Source organism: Cebus imitator, unplaced genomic scaffold (assembly GCF_001604975.1).
Source record: "Cebus imitator isolate Cc_AM_T3 unplaced genomic scaffold, Cebus_imitator-1.0 Scaffold190, whole genome shotgun sequence".
In the NCBI taxonomy this organism is placed as follows: domain Eukaryota; kingdom Metazoa; phylum Chordata; class Mammalia; order Primates; family Cebidae; genus Cebus; species Cebus imitator.
In genome coordinates, this window is record NW_016107505.1 from 955,001 (window position 1) to 979,542 (window position 24,542).

At 42.3% G+C, this 24,542-nt stretch overlaps 1 protein-coding gene and 1 non-coding gene across 4 annotated transcripts in view; both read right to left on the reverse strand.

Moving 5' to 3' along the window:
• NLRP11 (NLR family pyrin domain containing 11) overlaps nt 1–20,332 on the reverse strand; it is a 32,395-nt gene extending 12,063 nt beyond the window's left edge. For 2 of the 3 annotated variants that reach the window (XM_037744980.1, XM_017546616.2), the window contains exons 1-4: nt 20,056–20,332; nt 5,960–7,532; nt 5,045–5,206; nt 2,314–2,481 (exon numbers count right to left, since the gene is read on the reverse strand). In XM_037744980.1, the coding sequence (XP_037600908.1) occupies nt 2,314–2,481; nt 5,045–5,206; nt 5,960–7,532; nt 20,056–20,332 (2,180 nt within the window). The remainder of the gene's footprint in view (nt 1–2,313; nt 2,482–5,044; nt 5,207–5,959; nt 7,533–20,055) is intronic. The other variant, XM_037744979.1, reaches the window with a different exon arrangement.
• On the reverse strand, nt 13,168–13,329 carry LOC119473871. The gene has a single exon (XR_005203121.1). It is a non-coding gene; the product is annotated as a U1 spliceosomal RNA (small nuclear RNA).
• Nucleotides 20,333–24,542: the final 4,210 nt, after the last annotated feature.

Below are 24,542 nucleotides of genomic sequence, written 5' to 3' on the forward strand. Positions count from 1 at the left end.
GATCTCGGCTCACCGCAACCTCCGCCTCCTGGGTTCAGGCAATTCTCCTGCCTCAACCTCCTCAGTAGCTGGGATTACAGGCACGCGCCACCATGCCCAGCTAATGTTTTTGTATTTTTAGTAGAGACGGGGTGTCACCATGTTGACCAGGATGGTCTCGATCTCTTGAGCTCGTGATCCACCCGCCTCGGCCTCCCAAAGTGCTGGGATTACAGGCTTGAGCCACCGCGCCCGGCCTAGATCCCTTTACTTCTAAACTTTCTTTCCCAACACGACTTCTCAGAGTTCAAATCTGGTCAAGGTTATGGATTCAAGAAAGGCTGTGGGAAGGCAGTTTCTTCCCCTTCTGCGTTCATCTCCACGTGCCTTCCAGGGTGACAGTTCAGAACGGTAAGTCAGGTATCAAGCAGCCCATCTGATCGGGGGATATGGGTATGATCACATTCAGAAATCTGATCATGACCCTCAACTTACCATCATCACATTTACAAGGACTTCTGATGTTTTATTCTGCATAGCCTCAGGTTATGGGAGGCTGAGAGGGGTGAGCCACTTGAGCTCAAAAGTTCAAGGCCAGCCTGGCCAACATGGTGAAACCCTGTCTCTACTGAAAACACAAAAATTAGCCATACATGGTGGCAGGCGCCTGTAATCCCAGCTACTCAGGAGCTGAGGCAGGAGAATCACTTGAACCCAGGAGGTGGAGGTGGCAGTGAGCCGAGATTGCACCACTGTACTCTAGCCCAAACAAAAAGAGTGAAAGTCCATCTCAGAACGAAAATAAAAACAAAACAAAACAAAAACCAGAAAGTGAGGGATGAGGGAGGTAAAGGAGTAGAAAGCTGCTGCTCAAATGGCTAAAGGACCCAGTAGGCAACACTACCAAACTCACAGCTTTGGAAAGAGAGTTAAAAATGGTGGTCATGGCTGGGCACGGTGGCTCACGCCTGTAATCCCAGCACTTTGAGAGGCCGGGGTGGATGATCACGAGGTCAGGAGATTGAGACTATCCTGGCCAACATGGTGAAACCCCGTCTCTACTAAAAATACAAAATTTGGCTGGGCGTGGTAGCATGTGCCTGTAGTCCCAGCTAGTCGGGAGGCTACGGCAGGAGAATCCCTTAAAGGGTGGGCAAATTTGCTTTACAAGACAACGTAGCTTGAGAATGCAGGAGGTGCCATTAGAGCATGAGGTACCTGAAGTTGAGAGCACAAGCGAAATGCATTTCTTGGAGATGAGATGTAGAAAGTGGCACTATCCAATATTGAGTCACTAGCAAAAAGAGCTACTGAGCACTTAAAGCGTGGCTAGTGTGACTGCGGGAGTGGATTGTTTGTTTTACTACGTTTACACTGCAATTTATTTATGGATTCATTTTTTGAGATGGAGTTTTGCTCTTGTTGCCCAGGCTGGAATGCAGTGGCATGATCTCAGCTCACGGCAACCTCCACCTCCCAGGTTCAACCGATTCTCTTGCCTCAGCCTTCTGAGTAGCTGAGATTACAGGCGCCTGACACCATGCCTGGCCAATTTTTGTATTTTTAGTAGAGGCAGGGTTTCAACATGTTGGCCAGGCTGGTCTTGAACTCCTGACCTCAAGCGATCCACCCCTCAGCCTCCCAAAGTACTGGGATTACAGGTGTGAGCCACCAGGCCTGGTTAGTTTAAATTTAAAGGTTGATTTCAAATTATTGGAAGATTTAAGTATGTTTATGACACGGGCATGTGAATTAGTTCTCTGAATTGCAAATTTTATGCAGCCAATATGGAGGTCAACTATTTCTGATGAAAATGTGCCAGAATGGCGACACTCTCTGTGAAATAATGGGTTCTGAAGCCTCTACACAAAAAAGGAACATAAAAATCACACCAATAGCTTTTTGTACTAATTATGTATGGATATAATTTGATATGCTGGGTTAAGATACTGTTAAAATTAGTTTCACTTGCTTCCTTTTGCTTTTCAATGTGCTCCTGGAAAATTTCAGTTTGTGGCTTGAATAATTTCCACTGGACAGTGTTTTAGGGTTTCACGAGTCGTCTGTACTTCAAGAATGACCAGAGGAATTAGATCATTAGAGAAATATTAGTCAAGGGAGAAGCCATTTTATATAAAACATCAATGTAGAAATTGAAATCAGAAGACAGGAATCATGTTGGTGAGCAAGAAATAAAGCATGTGCTAAAAATCTCTGAGGAATGAGTGGCATCAAAGGTAGGTAGCAGGTAGTGTTATCAGAAGGGCACCTCTACACACCAACACCAGCCATCTCCCTCATACGCAGTGAGGTTTCAGCCGAGCAGTGACTCACCTCAGATGAGTTATTTGGCATGTGGGCTCAATCAGGATCTCATGTAGAAGTGAAAACATGTTTAGGGAAATGGACATACAGTTGAGGCTCAGGCAGGTCAGGCTCCGGTTAAAAGCCACAGCGCTGAGTAAGTCCTCAAAACCAGTGCCTGTCGAGACATACGACAATCTGCAGAAGACAAAGTAGCACGAAAGGGCCAGTAAAGGTCTGAACATCTCCGCAATTTCCCCTGCCTGCCTTACTTCATTCTAGAATAAAGATTCTTGGCGTGGATTACGTCCTCGCACATTGCTCTCCATCTTACATTTCTAGTCAGGTCCAAAGACTATTGCTAATTCCAAGGTCAGCCTGTTGACCATGAAGTGATCCCTGGGTCTTTATTGTGTGTTCCCCTTACTGATTTTCTTAAGCAGGACTCACGAGTGGGATGCTAAGAAAATGTACATCCACATGCATAAATTTAATCATGCTTTTCTATACTGAGAGCAAAAGCCATAATATGCTGATGGCTGGTACAGCCACAGGATCAAGCACATGTAAATCATTCAGCTTCAGCAGTCCTAGCCAGAGCAATCAGGCAAGACAAAGAAATAAATGGCATCCAAATAGAAGAGCAGAAGTAAAACTATCCCATTTGCAGATGCCGTGATTCCGTATCTAGAAAACCCGTTAGTCTTGGCCCCAAAACTTCTTCAGCTGATAAACTGCAAAAGCGTCAGGATACAAAAAGAGAAAAGTAAAATCAATGCACAAAAAACACCAGCATTCCTATACAGTAACGACAGTCAAGCTGAGAGCCAAATCAGGAACGCAATCCCATCCACAATTGCCTCACAAAGAATACCGAGGAATACAGCTAGCCAGAGAGGTAGAAGATCTCAAAACAAGAATTACAAAACACTGCTCAAGGAGATCAGAGGACACAAACAAATGGAAAAAAACATTCCATGCTTATGGATGGAAGAATCAATATTTTTTAAATGGCCATATTGCCCAAAGAAATGTACAGATTTAACCCTATTCCTAACAAATTACCAATGGCATTCTTCACAGAACTAGAAAAAAAAACTATTTTAAAGTTCATATAGAATAAAAAGAGAGCCCCAATAGCCAAGACAATCCTAGGCAAAAAGAACAAAGCTGGAAGCATCACACTACTCAATTTCCAACTATACATAGGCTATGGTAACCGAAACAGCATGGTACTGGTACACAAACACAGAGACCAGTGGAACAGAATACAGATCCCAGAAATGAGGGCACACAACTACAACCATGTGATCTTCAGCAAAGCCGACAAAAACAAGCAATGGAGAAAGGGCTCCCTTTTCAATAAATGGTGCTGGAATAACCAACTAGTCACAGGCAGAAGACAAACCGAAGGCCTTCTTCACACCATATGCAAAAAACAACTCACATCCTCAGAAGCACCATTGATTTTCACCTGGAAAACACCAAGAAAGAGCCTCCTCTGAGCTTTCAGATTCTGCCCTTACTCCATGATTGGCCATTGTTAAACACAGTATCCAGAATGAGTCTCTTGAAATGCAAGCTAAACTATGGCATCTCTGCCAAAAATCCCTCAAAACTCCTCACCTCACTCCAGAAAACCCAGTCTCGACACTGGCTTACAACACCATGATCTTGCCATACACACCTCTGAGCCATTTCCCTGACACCCTTCCTCTCCACTGGTCTAACCACGTAGGTCTCTGAACACAAAGCCTCTGTTTCACGTATCTCTCCCACCTGGGAACAACCAACGGTTGTTTCTTTGATTCATTCTTTCACCTCATTCAAGCCTTTGTTCAAATCTCACTTTCTCTGTGGAACTTATTACTACAGCCCGTGCCCTTCCACGCCCCCAAATACCCACTTAGGCACCTGTCCCTGCCATTCTTTTCCCCATAGCACTCTTATCCTAAAATACTTTAAAATGCATGCACTTATTATGTTTTCCTATATTCTGTCTCATCAGATAGCCAAGCAAGGACATTTGTCTTTTTTCCCCTTCGATATATCCCAAGTGCTTAGACTAGCACTTCCAAGTAGGCATTCTTCTTGAATGAAAATAAAGCTAACTCTTGGGCTTCCCGAATGCTAAGAACATCATATGTGTTGATGTGTGCGGAATAATTTAGTGACATTCCCTGTAGAGCTACTGTAAACTCAGATAAATACTAATTATCCCAATGAGTGTTTAGGCAAGTGCAGCTGCTTTTCACCTGATTCTAATGCCTCCCCAGGAAAGAAACTGCTAGACCCCTACACTGACCCATTTCTGCTTTCTTCCTTAAGATAACTCCAATTGTTACTATTTCTTCCTGATTGCAGGAGACTACTTTCCCAGTCCCCCTTTGCAGTTATGTGAAGCTGTGTGAGGACAAGATAAACAGGCCAATGAGATGCAAGCAGAAGTGATAAAAGAAAGAGTTTTGGAAAGTTTCCCTTAAGGAAGCTCCTGAAGCTTAGAGATAAACCTTTCCTTCTCCCCTCTGTTGTGTCCTGCCTTGAAGGCAGCCATGTTGGCTGGAACCTCAGTGTCATTGTGGCCCAAGGTCATCTTTATCGCAGACACACTAAAGATGGGAGACAAGGACAGAAGGAGCCTCGGCCCTGATGAGCCTGACCTGAAAGTAGGTTTTGTATATTGTCTTCTCCCAGAGAAAGAAAAAGAGACCACTGTTATTCCTGGGGGAACCTCTAAGGCAGAGGTTGATATAGTACTTACCTAAGTGTGCGAAGTCGACATCTAGGATGCTCCAGGGCTCTAGACAGGATCCTTTCTGAAAGATTATTAAGGTCGCTGTCAAAAAGATGCAGCTCCTGGAGATTCTCCATTGTATGAGAAAGAGAGCAGATGTCTCTCCAGTAGACAAGGCTCTTCATTTGACTACATGGAAGAAAAATTGAGTTTTCCAATATAATCGATTCAACTCCAGCAATTTAAGAAACATGTATATTAAAGTATCTTTTGAGAGTGCCTGTTGTTTCACTCAGACTTAATACCAGGCAGCAAGAAATAAAGTAGGGTCAACCATGAAAACTCAATACTCAGACCCACTGAACTAGTTGGTGACTCCATATTCAGGTAAGATACAGCAGAGTGCAGGGCCTTTAAATGTGAGATTAAATATTTTAAAATGTCATATTAAAAATACATATCACAAGTTTTGTGCTATCATGAACACGCCTGTAATGTAACAGTACAAGGTTTATTTCTCTTTAATCTGTACAACAGATCTGAAGAAATTAGGTCAAACCACCGGTTGACAACGAGGCAGTTCTGCCCTCCAGCAGACATTTGGCTATGTCTAAAGATTTTTGTTGCTGTCACAGCTGGAAAAAAGGAAATGCTACTGGCCAAAGGAGAGACCAGAGATACTGCTAAACCACTTCACAACACACAAGATAGACCCTCACCACAAAGAATGGGCTGGCCGAAGGGGTCAGCAGTGCTGAGGTTTAACTCAAACTTTCAGTTTAAACAGAAGCAGAGACACTGAAGTCACTGGTCTAATTAGACGCTAGATTGGAAATCAAGTTCTTTATGGAACCGAGTTTGTGTTGTTCTGATCAACCAGCTCTAGAATTATGGGCAGGTCTCAGCAAAACAGGAAAGAGGATTTTTTTTTTAAAGACTCACCTAGCCGTCGGCCTCACAGTTGGCTCTTTGCTTTCAAAAATGCGTTGAACACTCAACTTAAGTGTCTGCATATGATGGCAGTGCTCCAGACAGTATAATGAGACCATCATATCCTTCTTGGTTTGAAGGTAAACGGTAACCTCTTGCAAAGGGTCCACAGTCATTTTAACAAATTCTTCCTCCTGATTCTCAAAGAGACAGTAAAACAAAGACAAATGGTGCGTCAGCGTTTCCCTGTCTTGGCCCAAATGTTTCATGTATACCACTGAGTACTGCCTGAAAGCATCTACTCTCAGTAGCCGGAAGCCGAGGGTTGTCTCAAGAATCTTTCTCCTGTTTTCATTTAGAAGGCCATAAATGAAAGTAAACACTTGATTAAAGTCACAGTATTGTTCTCTCTTCTCTTTAGACTCTCCCATGCCCGAGGGGAGCTGGCAGGGAGGTACTGACATCAGGTACGCAATGGCCGCACAGAACTCCTGGAGGATCAAGTGGATGAATTTGCAACAGTCTTTATGAGTGCTGCTTGGCAAGAGAATATTCAAGGTCTGCAACACGGAGACGTCGGCCTCAGTAAGCCCGGCATAGCTGAAGTCTTCCCCACTGAAATTTAGGGTGTTTTTGAACAGTCCTCCCGCAGCCAGCGAACACAGACGTTTGAGGAGATTTAGGTGATACTGACTGGCAGTAAGCCCAGCCTCTGATGTTAACGCACCGGCAAGGAAGTGGGCATGTACGTCCGTGGGAGTTTGGCAGCAGAGTTCGAGGTCCTGCTCCTCCTTGACCCACTGCTGATTCAGGGCAGAGCACGTGATCCAGCATAAGATGGGTACTTGGCACAGAGTCGCAACCATTTCATTGTCATGAACAACTCGGAGGGCTGCCAAAGCCCTCTGGCGGTTATTAAAGAAATAGTTAAAATACACCTCCCTCTTATCATTAGACAGATGCAAGGTCGTGAAGATATCCGTGTTTTTGCAGAACATGTTTATGACATCCTCGTTCGTGAACCTGGAGGAGATGAGGAACCAGCAACCCGGAGCCATTTTTCTCTTCAGCAAACTGACCAGGAGAACTGCAATTGGAACTCTCTGGGTGCTGTCACTACACAGAGCACGGTCGTCGATATTTAACTGGAATCTTACGTTGTCCAAGTCCTCGAGGATAAAAAGGACTTTCCCAGGATCAGACAGGATGTCTGCGATGGGAGCCTGGTGGTCGGGCCAGTCCTTGGCGATCAGCTCAGCCAGGCTGATGTTGGTCATCTGGTTTATTTCGTGAGCAGTGAGGGGAACGATGTACGAGATCGTGTTGTGCCACATGTCACCACTGAGCCACCTCGTCACTGCCATTCTTAGAATCATGGTTTTGCCAGATGCCATCTCTCCCATCAGGAACACATTGAGATCCGTTGCTGAGTAACGGCTGGTAGGATCATAGGCTAAGTGAATTACGTAGAACACATCCGCTGCAATGTCACAGAAAAATTTATAATGAAATTCTCCCAAAGTGCGATTTTCCCATTGCAGCGTGAATTTTCTTCTCATGAGAGCTTTGCATGCCTCCATGTTGCCTAAACCAGCAAGTATAGGGCAGAAAGAAATGCAAAGATAAAAGTTTAAGGTGTAAAATCAGTTTTACCTTGTCTTCATGTCTACAGAAAAAGTACAGTAGAATCTTTTACTTACAGGCCGGGCGCGGTGGCTCAAGCCTGTAATCCCAGCACTTTGGGAGGCCGAGGCGGGTGGATCACGAGCTCAAGAGATCGAGACCATCCTGGTCAACATGGTGAAACCCCGTCTCTACTAAAAATACAAAAAATTAGCTGGGCATGGTGGCACGTGCCTGTAATCCCAGCTACTCAGGAGGCTGAGGCAGGAGAATTGCCTGAACCCAGGAGGCGGAGGTTGCGGTGAGCCGAGATCGCGCCATTGCACTCCAGCCTGGGTAACAAGAGCGAAACTCCGTCTCAAAAAAAAAAAAAAAGAATCTTTTACTTACTACTACTCATCACAAAGATATAGCTACAAGGATATTTACTATCATACTGCTTTATTTGTTTTTGAGACAGAGTCTCACTCTGTCGCCCACGCTGGAGTGCAGTGATGCAGTCTCGGCTCACTGCTGCCTCCATCTCTCGGGTTCAAGCGATTCTCCTGCCTCAGTCTCCCGAGTAGCTAGGATTATAGGCACGCACCACCACGCCTGGCTACTGTTTTATATTTTTAGTAGAGACGGGGTTTCACCATGTTGGCCAGGCTGATCTCAAACTCTTGGCCTCAGGTGATCCACCTGCCTTGGCCTCCCAATGTGCTGCTCCAGGCATGAGCCACTGCACCCAGCCCATGTTGCTTTAAAGGAAAAAGGTTGAGTAAAACCTATTCACCCATACAATGGAATGGACATCTATTTTAGCATTGTTCTTTATCCTTCAAGGGCATCCCTCTCATTTTCTTGGCATCAGGGACATATTTCTTCCTTTTTTGGGGTTCCATAGCATTTTATGTAGCCTTCAGTTAGAATGCTTAGTTTCACACACAGCTTTTCCTCTGAGGGGATAACTTGAGTTCAGGGGCTGTTTCCGGGCATGTCTTCAGCTCGAAGCAGCTAACCTATTACATCTTTGCCCATCAGTCAATTCATCTTTCCTTCTATTTTCTTATTTATGCATATCATTACTTAAATCCTGACCATTTAATGAACTACTTAAGATAAATGAAATGATATATGGAATAAAGTTAAAATTTATTGTAGGGGTCTGTTGAGGGGGAATGGGGAGGGACAGTGGGGTGTAGGGAGTTGGGGAGGGGTAACACGTGGAGAAATGCCAGATATAGGTGCAAGGGAGACGAAGGCAGCAAACCACATTGCCATGCATGTACCTATGCAACAATCCCGCATGATTTGCGCATGTACCCCAGAACCTAAAGTGCAATAAAATATATTTAAAAAATTTATTGTAAAGGGGGTTTTATTCCTTGAGAATATATAAGGTGACATACTGCAAAAACAAAAACAAAAGAAAAAATAGTAAGATGTAAGTAGAAAGCTATCATAGAGGTATGATACAGAAATGAGCCTAAATAAGTGAATCCCCAGAGGGGAATGACTTCTTTTGTGAGCAGATACTTGAAAATGTTTTTATCCCTGGGGCAAGGGCCGGCAGAAGAGGGAGAGCAGTGGTGTGGAAGAACGTTGATGGGATGAATAAAAGCTAGCCAATGATTAACAGCGGCAGCAGGGCTGGCGTGCTGGACCTGAATTAACTGGAATGTGACACACTGTCCCTCCCCAGTGGAGATGAGCCTGATGCACAGACGGGCCTAATCCCACCCTCAAGACCACATGGCTGCACAGGCCCAATTTAGTACATCTGTAACAAGCTGGCAGACGCAGGGCATGCTTCTCATTGTTTTTATATATGATGTTCAGCAAACAGTAAAAAATTCAGATTCAAAGAAGCAGAAAACCATGTGATGATTATGAGTATGGTTCTTGATTATGAACTATGATTCATAATCAAGAAAACAATCTTTGGAAGATGTCTATTTAGGGTGGGGTTTTATTTGCCAATTTATTGATTAGGTTATCTATTTTCTTGTTATTGAGTTCCTTACATATTTTGGATATTAGCTCCATATAATACATAGTTTACCAATATATTTTCTCCTAATCCATGGGTCTCTTCCCTCATCTCCTTTGCCATACAGAGACTTTACAGTTGGAGATTTATATATATATATATGTATATACACACCCATATGCACACATACACATATACACATATGTGCACGCACACACACGTATACACATACACAGACATACACATATACACACACATACAGACACACACACAGACACACACACATACATACACATACAGACACACACATATACACACACATACACACATACATACACACACATACAGACACACATACATACACACACAGACACACACACATACACACATACACATACATGCACGCACACACATATACACACACATACACACATACACACACACACATGCACACATAGATACACACACACGTAAGATAATAAGTACAAGATAAGGCATTTGTTAGCTTCATGTCAATATTGCACATTGGAAGCATTTCAAAACATCATACTGTCCCCTATAACTGTGCATATCTATTTGTCAAAAGCAAAATTTAAAAAACGAAACAGAAGCATATGTACATACAACCCAGCTTTTGGAATTAGGAAGAATTTTCTAAGTTTCTTAATATATTAAGTATATATACCCATATATTATGTATATAGAGTACACCAATCAGATGGACGCTCCCTAACTTAAAATACTCACTCTGCAAAACCAAGAATTCATTGGAATGGAGAAATGGCAGATGGCACACAGCAGAAGAAAGGATGAGGAAACATAGCACAGAGGAAACACAATCACAGAGGATAACAAGCCTAACAAGCACAGAGGAAACACAATCACAAAACCAATCAGGCCATCAGGGAACTGTGATACCACATCCAAGGGCGAGTGTAAAATACATGTAATTACATGTCCAAAAGGAGAGGGGATGAAAAGGTGCTCAACATCACGAATCAGAAATGCAGATAGAAATCACAATGAGATCTTCACTTCACACCTGTTAGAGTGGAAATTATCAAGACAAGAAAAGGTAAGCATGGGTGAAGAAGTGGAGAAAAGGGAAGCCTTGTGTATGGTTAGTGGGGCTGTCAATTAGAGGAGTCATTATGGAAAATGATGCAGAGGTTCCTCAAACAATTTAAATCAGAACTATCCTATGACCCTGAAGCTCTTTCTTGAGGACACTTTGTGGTCAATAAAGTCTGTCAAGGACCTTTGTATTTTCTATAAACTTAGTTTAAAACCTTAAGTTGATTCCTTAGTGCATTTCTTCCTTGTCACATTTTATGATGAGCAAAACCACCGCCACCAGGATACATCTTTACTCTCCCGCAAAATCTCCTGATTTTCAAGTTCATAATGTGGATTTTCTACTGTTATTTCAGGCAACAACCTTGCTAAATGTTCCACTTGTTAAGGTTCCTAACTGTGAAAATCCACTGAAAGTCAAAGTCATGTTGAAAACATATTAAAATGGTAGAGAATGGCCAGTTGCAGTGGCTCATGATAGCAAAGACCTGGAACCAACCCAAATGCCCACTGATGATAGATTGGACAAGGAAAATGTGGCACATATACACCATGGAATACTATGCAGCCACAAAAAATGGTGAGTTCATGTCCTTCATAGGGACATCGATGAATCTGGAAACCATAATTCTCAGCAAACTGACACAAGAACAGAAATCCAAAAACTGCATGTTCTCACTCATAGGCAGATGTTGAACAATGAGAACACATGGACACAGGGAAGGGAGCATCACACACTGGGGTCAGTTGGGTGGGGGTCTAGGGGAGAGACACTGGGGAGTCGGGGGATGGGGAGGGATGACATGGGGAGAAATACCAGATATAGGTGATGGGGGGAGATGAAGGCAACAAACCACCTTGCTATGTATGTACCTATGCAACAATCCTGCATGATCTGCACATGTACCCCAGAACCTAAAGTACAGAAAAAAAAACTGGGTATAGAAGAAACATACTTCATAATAAAAGCCAATTGACAGATCCACAGCTAGTATCATACCGAATGGGAAAAAGCTGAAAGCCCTTCCTCTAAGATTGAAAACATGACAAGGATATCCATTGTCACCACTATTCAATGTAGTACTAGAAGTACTAGCTAGAAAAATCAGACAAGAAAAAGAAATAAAGGGCATCCAAATTGGAATAGAAGACACTGAATTATCCTTGATTACAGGTGATATGATCTTATATTTGGGAAAAATCTAAACACACCACACACACACACACACACACACACACACACACACACATTCTATGGAACTGATAAATATTCAGTAAAGTTTCAGGATACATAGAATACACACAAATGCATGTGCGTACCTGCGCTTGCACATGCGCGCGCGCACACACACACACACACTCTCTCTCTCTCTCTCTCTCCCCCCTTCAGCATTTCTATACACCAAAAGTGAACAATCTGTAAGAAAAAAATTAAAGTAATCCCATTTACGATAGCTACAAATAAAATTAAACACCTAAAAATTAACTCAACCAAAAAACTGAAAGATCTCTACGGAAAGCTTATAAAACTCTGATGAAAGAGATTGTAGAGAACACCAAGAAGTGGAAAGATATTCCATGTTGATGGATGAAAATAACCAAGCGTTAATGTTTAGACTACCCAAAACAATTTACAGATTCAATTCAGTCCCTATCAAAACACTAATGACATTCTACACAGAAATGGGAAGAATAATTCTAAAATTTATATGGCACCATAAAAGATCCAGAATAACCAAAGCTGTCCTAAGCAAAAAGAACAAAACTGGAGGGATCACATTACCTGACTTCAAATTATACTATAAAGCTAAAATAAACAAAATGGCATAGTACTGGCATAAAAACAGACACATAGATGAATGGAACACAATAGAGAACACAGAAAAAAAACCCCACACATTAATAGTGAACTAATTTGACAAGGATGCCAAGCTAGATATTCATGTGAAGAATGAAATTAGATCCCTATCTCTTGTCATATAAAAAAGCCAGACCAAATGGATCACAGACTTAAATGTAAGACCTCAAACTATGAAACTATTACAAGAAAACATTGGGGGAACTCTCTGGGACATTGTTGTGGGCAAAAATTTCTTGAGCAATACCCCACAGCACAGGCAATCAAAGCAAAAATGGACAAATGGGATCACATCAAGAAGCTTCTGCACAGCAAAAGATACAGTCAACAAAGTGAAGAGACAACCCAGAGATGGGGAAAAAAATATCTGCAGACTACCCATCTGAAAGGAGTCAATAGCCAGAACATAGGAGGAGCTCAAACAGCTGTGTAGGAAAAAGTCTAATAATTTGATCAAAAATGTGCAAAAGACTTGAACATCTTTCAAAAGAAGATATACAAGTGGCAGACAGGCATATGAAAAGGTGCTCAACATTTTTCATCAGAGACATGCACATCAGAGCTACAGTGAGGTATCATTTCACCCTGGTTAAAATAACTTATATCTAAAAGACACACAATAACAAATGCTGGAGAGGATGCAGAGAAAAGGGAACCCTCATACACTCTTAAAAATTTTTTTTTTCTTTATCCAGGGGAAAGTGTGAATGCAGTCCCCACTACCACAAATTATGCAGTGGAGTTTGCCACATCTGGGGAAATTGCAGGGGCCAGCACATCTGGAGTGCACTGGATAAGCCTCACTCTGGGAAAACCACCTTTGTGTTCATGGTATCTCCCCTGCCAGGTAAGTATGGAACCCTCATATACTCCTGATGGGAATGTAAGTTAGTAAAACCACTGTGGAGATCAGTTTGGAGGTTCCTCAGAAACCTAAGAATACAGCTACCACATGACCCAGCAATCCCACTGCTGAGTATATACCCAAAAGAAAGGAAAGAAGTCTATCAAACAGATGTCTGCAGTACCCTGTGTGTGGCAGCTGTGTTCACAAAAGCCAATATTTGGAAGCAATGGTAGTGTCCATCAACATATAAAGAAAGTGTGGTATATTTAGACAATGGAGTACTATTCAGCCATAAGAAGTATGAGATCCTGTCATTTACAACAACATAGCTGGAATTGGTGGTCCTTAAGTGAAAGAAGCCACACACAGAAAGACAAACATCACATGTTTTCACTTATTTGTGGAAACTTAAAACACCACGAAAACAACTGAACTCATGGAGATAGAAGACTGGTTACCAGAGTCTGGAAGGGTAATGGGGGATGGGGTGGGGTGCAGGTGGGGTTGGTTAATGAGTACAAAAAAAGAAAAACACCTAGTATTTGATAGCACGGAGCGACATATAGTCAGTAATTATACACCGTAAAATAAAGGTATAATTGGATTGTAACACAAAGAATAAATGCTTGAAAGGGCAAATCCCCCATTTCACATGATATGATTATTATACATTGCATGCTTGAACATCTCATGTACTCCATAAATATACATACCTGATGTGTACCCACAAAAATTAAAGATCTATAGTTTAATTTCTTTCATTTCAGTTGACTTTTAAATTTGAACATTCAAATAAAAATAATTTAGGAGTCACATTGTCAACCTACTGCTACTAATAACCTAGTTGATGTTTAGGAGTTAAATATTAATTCTAGTTACATTTTGAAGGTATGGTTTGAAATGATCTTTTATTTTATTTATTTTATTTTATTTTTTTTTGAGACGGAGTTTCACTCTTGTTACCCAGGCTGGAGTGCAATGGCGTGATCTCGGCTCACCGCAACCTCCGCCTCCTGGGTTCAGGCAATTCTCCTGCCTCAACCTCCTCAGTAGCTGGGATTACAGGCACGCGCCACCATGCCCAGTTAATGTTTTGTATTTTTAGTAGAGACGGGGTTTCACCATGTTGACCAGGATGGTCTCGATCTCTTGACCTCGTGATCCACCCGCCTCGGCCTCCCAAAGTGCTGGGATTACAGGCTTGAGCCACCGCGCCCGGCTGAAATGATCTTTTAAAAACAAGATTTGTCATAGATATTTGAGGTTTATAACACGGCGTTATGGGATACGTATAGATCGTGAAAGAGTTACTCCAGTGAGAGAAGCAAATTAGCATTACCGCACAGTTACTTCTGTGTGTGACCAGAAGAGCTGAAGGATCCTTATATAACAGAAATCCCTTTACGTCTCTGGACTTGTTCATTGTACGTATCCGCTACTTGTGGGAATGACCAGTTTAATGAACCCTTGTTTCTTGAGTTATTAAAGCACTGCCCCTGTATCGCTGGACATTAAAAGGCATATCGAAAGCAGCTCTGCCAAGGGTCTGTATCAATTAAACACAACTGGGGTTCAGACGCCAGCGTGGGTAACTTACTGTCTGCACTCTTAACCAAGGGAGTATCTAAGCAGCGTCAAGCAGAGAGCGTTCTTGGGTTTTGTTTCCTTTTCCCACCACTGATCCTGTCCAGGAAGCAGTTAATAGAAAGTGTTATTTGAAGCATTGGCCTGTCAGCATCCACTCTCCATTGGGCTTATGGCCTCACCCTCAGGGAAATGGAACGTATCGACCTGAGCAAATCGCAGAGGTAAACAGTGGACTCTTCATCCGCGAAGCGCGTCTGCTAGCTGAGTGAGGTGGATGTGTCTCCCTGACTCACTGAAGGAAAAACCACACACCAGGTTCTCTAACAGGACTTACCATTGGAACCTTTTTTTTTTTTAATTGCATTTTAGGTTTTGGGGTACATGTGAAGAACATGCAAGATTGTTGCATAGGTACACATGTGGCAGTGTGATTTGCTGCCTTCCTCCCCTTTGCCTATAGCTTGCATTTCTCCCCACATGAGAAGCAAGGAGAGATCTAAAATTGACACCCTATCGTCAAAATTGAAAGAGCTAGAGTAGCAAGGTCAAAAAAACTCAAAAGCTAGCAGAAGACAAGAAATAACTAAGATCAGAGCAGAACTGAAGGAGGTAGAGACACAAAAAAAACCTCTTAAAAAAAATAAATAAATCCAGGAGCTGGTTTTTCGAAAAGATCAACTAAATAGACATACCACTAGCCAGATTAATAAAAAAGAAAAGAGAGAATAACCAAATTGATGCAATAAAAAACGATAAAGGGGATATCACCACAGATTCCTCAGAAATACAAACCATCATCAGAGATTATTACAAACAACTCTATGCACATAAACTAGCAAACCTGGAAGAAATGGATGAATTCCTGGACACTTGCCTCCTCCCAAGCCTAAACCAGGAAGAAGTCGAAATCCTGAATAGACCAATAACAAGGTCTGAAGTTGAGGTAGCCATTAAGAGCCTACCACCCCAAAAAAGCCCAGGTCCAGATGGGTTCACAGCCAAATTCTACCAGACATACAAAGAGGAGCTGGTACCATTCCTTCTGAAACTATTCCAAATAATCCAAAAAGAGGGAATCCTTCCCAAATCATTTTATGAGACTAACATCATCCTGATACCAAAACCCGGCAAAGACTCAACAAGAAAAGAAAACTTCAGGCCAATATCCATGACGAACATAGATGCAAAAATCTTCAATAAAATACTGCCAAGCCGATTGCAACAGCACATTAAAAAGGTTATCCACCATGATCAAGTAGGCTTCAACCCCGGGGATGCAAGACTGGTTCAATATACGCAAGTCTATAAATGTAATTCACCACATAAACAGAACCAAAGACAAAAACCACATGATTATCTCAGTTGATGCAGAGAAGTCCTTTGACAAAATTCAACAACACTTCATGCTAAAAACCCTCATTGGAAACTTTTTTTTTATAGATTATGCCTCCCTTACAGTATCACTTCTTTATCCATTAGAGATTGCTTCTTCCATTCAAATTGCTCTATCTAGATATGTTGATGTAAGTCATTGGTGAAAACCTTGGAAGGGTGTCTATGAAAACTGATCAGTTGTTCCTCCTTTGGAAGGAGCGGCAGAATGGGGACGGCTTAAGGTGCTCTTAAGCTTATCTGAAAATGCTTATGTGGAAATTTGGTAAATCAAAATGGGCCCGAGTATAGTATAGAGTGTGACTTTTTTTTTGGATACAGGTATTGCTTTGTCATCCAGGCTGGAGTGCAGTGGCATGATCACATCTCACCGCAGCCTCAGCCTTCAGAGTTCAAGCAATTCTCCCACTTCGGCCTCCCAAGTAGCTGGGATTACAGGCATGCGCCACCATGCGTGGCTAATTTTTGCAAATGTTTTTGTAGAGTCGAGGTCTTGCCAAGTTGGCTAGGCTGGTCTCGAACTCCCAGCCTCAAGCAATCCGCCTGCCTCGGCCTCCCAAAGTACAAGCATGCATCACTGCACCTGGCCCAACTTTATTTTTACACATTTGTATCTGTCTGACTGGAAAGCTCCTGCAGGCAATAGCTATTAATGTCGGCTGTAGCTCAAGGACATGGGATTCCAGGGGACTTTATTTTTGTGTGTATTCTTTGAATACCGTACACTACGTATTAGATTTTTTTCTGGTAAATTTATATGCAAGAAGATGTGAAAAATGAAAAAGCAGCTTTCAGCTTTCGAATAAGGTGGGTGAGTGGGATACGCTAGCCAAGTTTCCCTATTGCTCAGCTGATTCTGCTGATTCCGTATCTTCTCATTTTGTGCCAGAGGTTTAAATCTGGGACCAAACCTGGACCTGACCCATGAGATGGTTTTAAATTTTAAGCCATTTTTAAAATTTGAAATAGTTGCCAACAATTAAATGTTAAAGAGGCAGACACTCCAGATCCGGGTTCTCATCACATCAGAAGGTCAGGTAACACTGGAGTCTCACTACTATGACCAATTAACCAACAGCAGTTTAGTAGATGGTCAGTTATTTGTTTTAGGCTATGACTGGAGACAACCTGAAATCTCTTTCTCCATATGACCAGTTCAGGGGCAGCAGTGAGTCTGAACATATTGAAGAGGGAGACCTAGGCTTCTCAGATCAACTTCCCCTTTGACTATCATGCTGCATGTCAATAGAAGAAAAGGTTGACCCACAGGCGCCTCCGGTTTTGCCTTCCTATAGGTGACAGGCTAGGTCTTGAGGAAACTCTCCAGAAGGCACTATTTTTACTTAAAACAAGATCAAACCAGAAACCTTTTCACATGTGAGTCCTAAAACTGTAAACCGGAACCCTTTCATATGTGACTCCTGAAACTGTAAACCAAAACCTTTTCACATGTGAGTCCTAAAACTATGAACCTAAGATTCTTCCACGTGTAACATCTAAAGTATAAGCCTATATAAAGGCAGAACCTTCCTTTGTTAGAGGAGCTGGGTTTTCAACAAATTACTGCCTGGTCTCCGGCCGAATAAACTCCTCCCTCCTTTATTCCATGTTTGAGAGATCCGTTTCCCACGGCCGCTTCTGCTACAATACACTTTATCTAGAGCTGGCAGCTACTTTGTACATTTTCAGTACCTGTCTGGCTTGTCCCTGTAAGTCTTTCTAGATGCCTAGAAGATAAACAATGGATAGAGGCAGGCACGGTGGCTCATGCCGGTAATCTCAGCACTTTGGAAGGCCGAGGTGGGCAGATCACCTGAGGTCAGGAAGTCGAGACCAGCCTGGCCAACATGGTAATACCCTGTCTCTACTAAAAATACAAAAAACTAGCCAGGTGTGGTGGCAGGCGCCTGTAATCCCAGCTACTCAGGAGGCTGAGGCAGGAGAATTGCTTGAACCAGGGAGGCGGAGGTTGCGGTGAGACAAGATTGCACCACTGCACTCCAGCCTGGTGACAGAGCAAGACTGTCTAAAAAATAAAATTAAAAAAAAGGCAGTCACGTGGAGAGAAAACAGTCGTGGGTTCTTGGCTCATTTGTGGTTCTGCCAGTAAAGCCCCTTCCTCATCCTTCTTTTTTTTTTTAATCACTAGAGACAAATGAAAAAACATGGCTTCAGGCTGCTCAAGGCCTAAAACAAAAGAGAACAACAACAAAATAAGGTGAGAGGCGGACAGGGACCGAGGGGACTTCAGACTAGATTTACGATCTTGCTCAGTTCTCTTGACCCCTCAGGTATTCACTTTTCCAGTGGGAATACGTGATTGTGTCTATGACTGGACACAACCTGAAATCTTTTTCTCCATATGACCAGTTAGGGGACAGTAGTCCCTTCAGCAAGGGGCTGAATGAGCCAGTGAGGATGGTCTGCTTAGGAGGCACCCAGGATGCTAACTCTCCATGATCTTTACACAGAGCTCCCTACGTTTCTGTGGCTGGATCTTATGGTTCTAGGACAGAGCTCCATGCTGGGAAATCTGCTCTAGCATAAGTACTTTCTTTGAGTCTAATCCTTTGGCTGGCTAATTTCTATAAGCTAATTTCTGTAAGCTATAAGGCATAATCCTATAAGCTTCTGCTTTTTAGCCTAAAAGCAGAAAATAAAGGTAGAATCAGAAAGCCACGAGACAGGATGTGATCCACATCCAATCCATCCCCAGTCCTCATGTGACTTCCGGGTCTGAAGACTGGTTCTTTAGGTATGGAAAACTCATGTATCAAAACCATGAAGCTAATTGATTCCATCAAAAAGTGGAGTAAGGACATGAATAGACACTCCTCAAAAGAAGATATACAAATGGCCAATATCCTACAGTCCTTGAGAAAATAAAAACATGAAAAAATGCTCAACATTAGTAATGATCAGGGAAATGCATATCAAAACCACAATATGATTCTACCTTACTCCTGCAAGAATGGCCTTAATAAAAAATAAAATATAAAAAATAGTTGTTGAAGTGGATGTGGTAAAAAGGGAACACTTTTACATTGCTGGTGGGAATGTAAACCACCTTGAAAACAGTGTGGAGATTCCTTAAAGAACTAAAAGCAGAACTACCATTTGATCCAGAAATCCTACTACTTGGTATCTACCCAGAGGAAAAAATCATTATACAAAAAAGATACTTGCATACATGTTTATCGTGGCACAATTCACAATTGCAAAAGTATGGAGCCAGCCCAAATGCCCATCAATCAACAAGTGGATAAAGAAACTGTGACTACACACACACACACACACACACACACACACACGCACGCACGCACGTGTGCACCCACAGGACTATTACTCAGTCATAAAAAGAAATGAAATAATGGCATATGCAGCAAACTGTGTGACCTGGAGACCATTATTCTAAGTGAAATAACTCAGGAATGAAAAACTAAACATTGTGTTTTCATACGTGGGAGCTAAGCTGTGAGAACGCAAAAGCGTGAGAATGAATCATTGGACTTCAGAGACTTGGCGGAAGGGTGAGAGGGGGTGAGGGGTAAAAGACTACACACTGAGTACTGTGTACACTGTTCAGGTGGTGAGTGCACCAAAATTTTAGAAACCACCACTAAAGAAGTTATTCACATAATCCAACACCACCTGTTTCCCAAAACCCTACTGGAAAACAAATAAAAAAGGCCCAACACCAAGCTTCCTGTGAAGTGCCCCTGATTTCTACCCGCCCTTCTCAGCACCCTACTCACGGTTTCGTCTGTCAGTGATGCTCTGACAAAGATTGTTCTTATGCATCCTTTCAAATATGCAGAATACCATATTCCATATGTGCTGCCCCTCATAAGAGATGGCCAGCAAGGCAGCCAGTTGTTCCTTTGGCGTCTCTGAATTAATTTGTGGAATCTTCAGCAGGTTAAAGTCATAAATCATGCGTTGCAGATAATTCTTAAAAATCTGAAATTCCCTGTCATTAAGACTCTCTAGATACCACAGCAGGTCCCAGTCAGTAGAATCCGGTTCTGCCATCTTACTTCTCCAGGGAAGGCAGACTTCACAGAAGGGATTTCGGGGAATAAGAAGTATGAGATCTAAAACACAGATGGGGAATCAGGCAATCAAACCACACAGTAATGCCAATTCATTCAAAGCTGACATCACAGAAACTTCCCGTGGTGTGACAGAGGCACCTTTCTGATAGGCCATCAACCATAGGTCTGAACGCTTTCTTTCCAGGACAACGACCTTGTGAATTGATCTTGGTAAACTCCTAGGTTCTATTAAGGTAGAACATCAGTTGTGTTAGACGGGAATGTTCTTCTTGTAAAAGTCATCCCTGATTAGCAAATGGCTTATAGGTTGGGAGGTGGGTGTAATACAGGAACTTTGGAGGGAAAGTGTTTCTTTTGAAAGTGAGTGTCACCCCTGGGCAGACTGGAAATCTATGCTTAGGGTCTCTTACAAGATATGCTGTTGTATATGAAACTCCTCTCTGCTAAAATAATCTGTATGGCAACTGGTGGTATTTACAATGACTCTACTCCTTGAAGGTATGTCATTGATACCTGTAAGGACTATCTATAGGATATCTATAAAATCTCCTAATGGGGAGGCAACCGTTATCATAATAAGCAAATAGGCTGTGTGTGGTCTTGTATGCTGCTGAAAAGAAATTTAAGTTACAACGTACTCTATTCTGTCCCATTACTAGATAAATGAGCTCAGGGCAGCCCCTAGGTGAGTTGTTCACTCTAGGCTGAAATCTGTTAGTGCATAAAGCCCACTGGCTTCAAACTCAAGTTTTTTATACATCCAATTGTTTTAAACACAGACCAGATGACCAGATTTTTAGCCACGTGGAGCCCACCTGCTTTGCATACCTCACGAAACTGCTCCCAACATGTACCAGCTGCAAGCTTCTCTGCCCTTTGGAGCTCCTGGACCCAAGAGGTCTTCCTCCCCACTGTGCTGAGCGGTAACACCTACAGACACATAGGTCACCTCTCCAATTCTACCCCACCTCTGCAGGGGTTCCCCATCTTCCTCTCCTTTTGAGTAGGGACCCATATACTGTAGCCCCTGGACAGGCTCCTGCTATGAAGGACGTGCCCCATACGCAAACCTGTGAAAATGTCACCCCAAAAAGGCATGTGCATATCTGCCACCTCTCAGTTCTCTTTTCGCTTGACCAGTTTCCAAATCCTTGGAGCCTCCCATATCTGTAAGTTTCAATGTCAGTCTAATCCTGATATCATGAGAAGTTGAGATTGCAGAGTTGTGTCTGAAGAATCCATCCCAGAGCCTTGACCTAACACAGTCAAGGCACTCACTTAGATTTTTTTTTTTTTTTTTTGAAACAGAGTTTCACTCTCTTTGCCATTAGAGTGTCATGGCTTGATCTCAGCTGACTGCAACCTCTGTCTCCTGGGTTCAAGTGATTCTCCTGCCTCAGCCTCCTGAGTAGTTGGGATTATAGGTACATGCCACCACACCCAACTGATTTATTTATTTTTAATAGAGATGGGGTTTCACCGTGTTGGCCAAGCTGGTCTTGAGCTCCTCAGCCCAGGTGATCCACCCGCCTCGGCCTCCCAAAGTGCTGGGATTATAGGCGTGAGCCACCATGCCCAGCCCACTCACTCAGATTTTATGACAAAGATGGAGAAAAAAGATCTGATTGGGCATGAGCGGACTAGATTGGCCAACGTCTCCATGGTTTTATGGCAAATGCTTTGACACAGAGAACAAAGGATTAATAGTCCCTTTGGGGGAGTAAATGAATGTTGGAGAATGGCAGGTATCTGCTGGAAGCTAAACTGCTCAATCTCCAACCATGAAATAAACCTAACTAGATACTCAACTGTAACTGGCTGTCAGGCATAAAGAAACCAGCAGTGAAGCTGCTAAGATGAACTAAATACCAGACAGAGTCTTTTTAAGGTATGACTAGGACTTAATATTTAAGAAATATTTAATCATGCCCTTGTCTTAAGATTTTTCGGATTTTATACTATTATATAGGATAATTTAAGGAATGTTCCATAAGCGTTATGTTTAGTGACTCTGGGGCTTCATAAAAACAGATGTGTATCTGACCTTTGAAGAATAATATGTAGACAGAAGCAAGGGATGAAGAGATAAGATTTTAAAGTTATCAGTGATTTAAGAACCCTAGGCCGGTGCGGCAGCTCACACCTGTAATCCCAGCACTTTAGGAGGCTGGATGGATCATGAGGTCAAGAGATAGAGACCAGCCTGACCAACATGGTGAAACCCCCTCTCTACTAAAAATGCAAAAATTAGCTGGGCGTGGTGGCGTGCACCTGTAGTCCCAGCTACTTGGGGGGGCTGAGGCAGGAGAATTGCTTGAACCCAGGAGGTGGAGGTTGCAGTGATCCAAGACGGCTCCACTGCACTCTGGCCTGACAACAGAGTGAGACTCTGTCTCCAAAAAAAAAAAAAAAGGATTGCAATGTGGTGGTCAGATGAGTGCATGAAATGTTGGTATAAAAAAGCGTTTTGCCTTTTGGGAAAAGTAAATAATAAGAGTTTTTAATACACATACACTTACTGACTCAACATTGCATTTTTTTTTTTTTTGAAGAATCTATGAAGCAGAGTCATCAGGCATAAAGCTTATGGAATACTCCTTAAATTATCCTACATAATACTATAAAATCAGAAACACCTGAAGCCTGACAAGGGAATGATTAAATATTTCTAGTGCATTATTATAAATTATTAACCCACTTAAAAATCATACTTTAAAGAACACAAGAAAAAGCTCATATAACAGTGTTTAGGGAAATATGAGCTGTTTGAGTCTAAAGAGAACTCTACTTTTTTTGTTGTTGTCGTTGAGACAGAGTTTCACTCTTGTTGCCCAGACTGGAATGAAAAGGCATAATCTCAGCTCACAACAACCTCCGCCTCCCAGGTTCAAGCAATTCTCCTGCTTTGGCCTCCCAAGTAGCTGGGATTACAGGCATGCACCATCAATGCCTGGCTAATTTTGTATTTTTTTTTTTTTAAGTAGAGATGGGTTTTCTCCATGTTGGTCTGGCTGGTCTCAAACTCCCAACCTCAGGTGATCTGCCCACCTCAGCCTCCCAAAATGCTGGGATTACAGACGTGAGCCACGGAGCCTGGCGGTAACTCCACTTTCTTAGACAAATGTATTAGAGGGAGAAATACAGAAGAAATGTATTAGAGGTCAGAAATACTGACCCAGAAGTCAGTGGTGCCAGCCCCCAGGCAGTCAAAAACCCATGTACACCTTTTGACTTCCCCAACACTTAACTACTTATAGGTTAATATTGGCCAGAAGCCTTATCAATAAACAGTCGATTGATGCATAAGTAGACTAACATCTATATTGTATGCGTTCACAACGTATCTTTCATTTTCTAAATATTTCTAGACTGCCTGGTTTGTCTACAAGTTGTCATACATCTCCCTCCAACTTTTCCAATAAATTTATTTTTGCACCTTCACATAAGTGGACCAGTGCAGTTTAAACTTGTGTTGTTCAAGGGTCCACTGTAAATCTGTTACACACATTCATGTAACACAAGTGTTTTCTTCTTTTAAATCTTGGATCTAGGTGTTTTTCCCCGCTATGTGAACAATCTGATTAGGGATTAGTAAGTTAAACCTCACTAAGTCCAACCCTTCCCCAAATTCCCAAACTCTTCCCTCCTTTGACTTCTGTTTCACCATTGCCTTTCTTTGAGCCCTGTCCTTATAACTGATACTTATTCTAAGAGGCTTCTAAGTTCAGGAGTCAACTGCATTTCCTTCTAGTGATATGTTTGTCTAAGAAAGTGGAGATACCTTTAGACTCAAACAGTTCATATTTCCCTAAACACTGTTGTATGAGCTGTGTTCTTTAAGGTATGGTTTTTTAAGTGGGTTGATAATAATGCACCAGAAATATGTAATCATGCCCTTCTCAGTCTTTAGGTGTTTCTGATTTTATATTATTATATAGGATAATTCAAGGAATATTCCATAAGCTTTATGCCTAGTGATTCTGCTTCAGAGCTTCCTTAAAAATAAATGTGGCTGGGCATGGTGGCTCATGCCTGCAATCCCAGCACTTTGAGAGGCTGAGGCGGGAGGATCACATGAGGTCAGGAGTTTGAGACCAGCCTGACCAACATGGAAAAACCCCATCTTTACTGAAAAATACAAAAGTAGCTGGGCATGATGGCACACACCTGTAATCCCAGCTATTGGG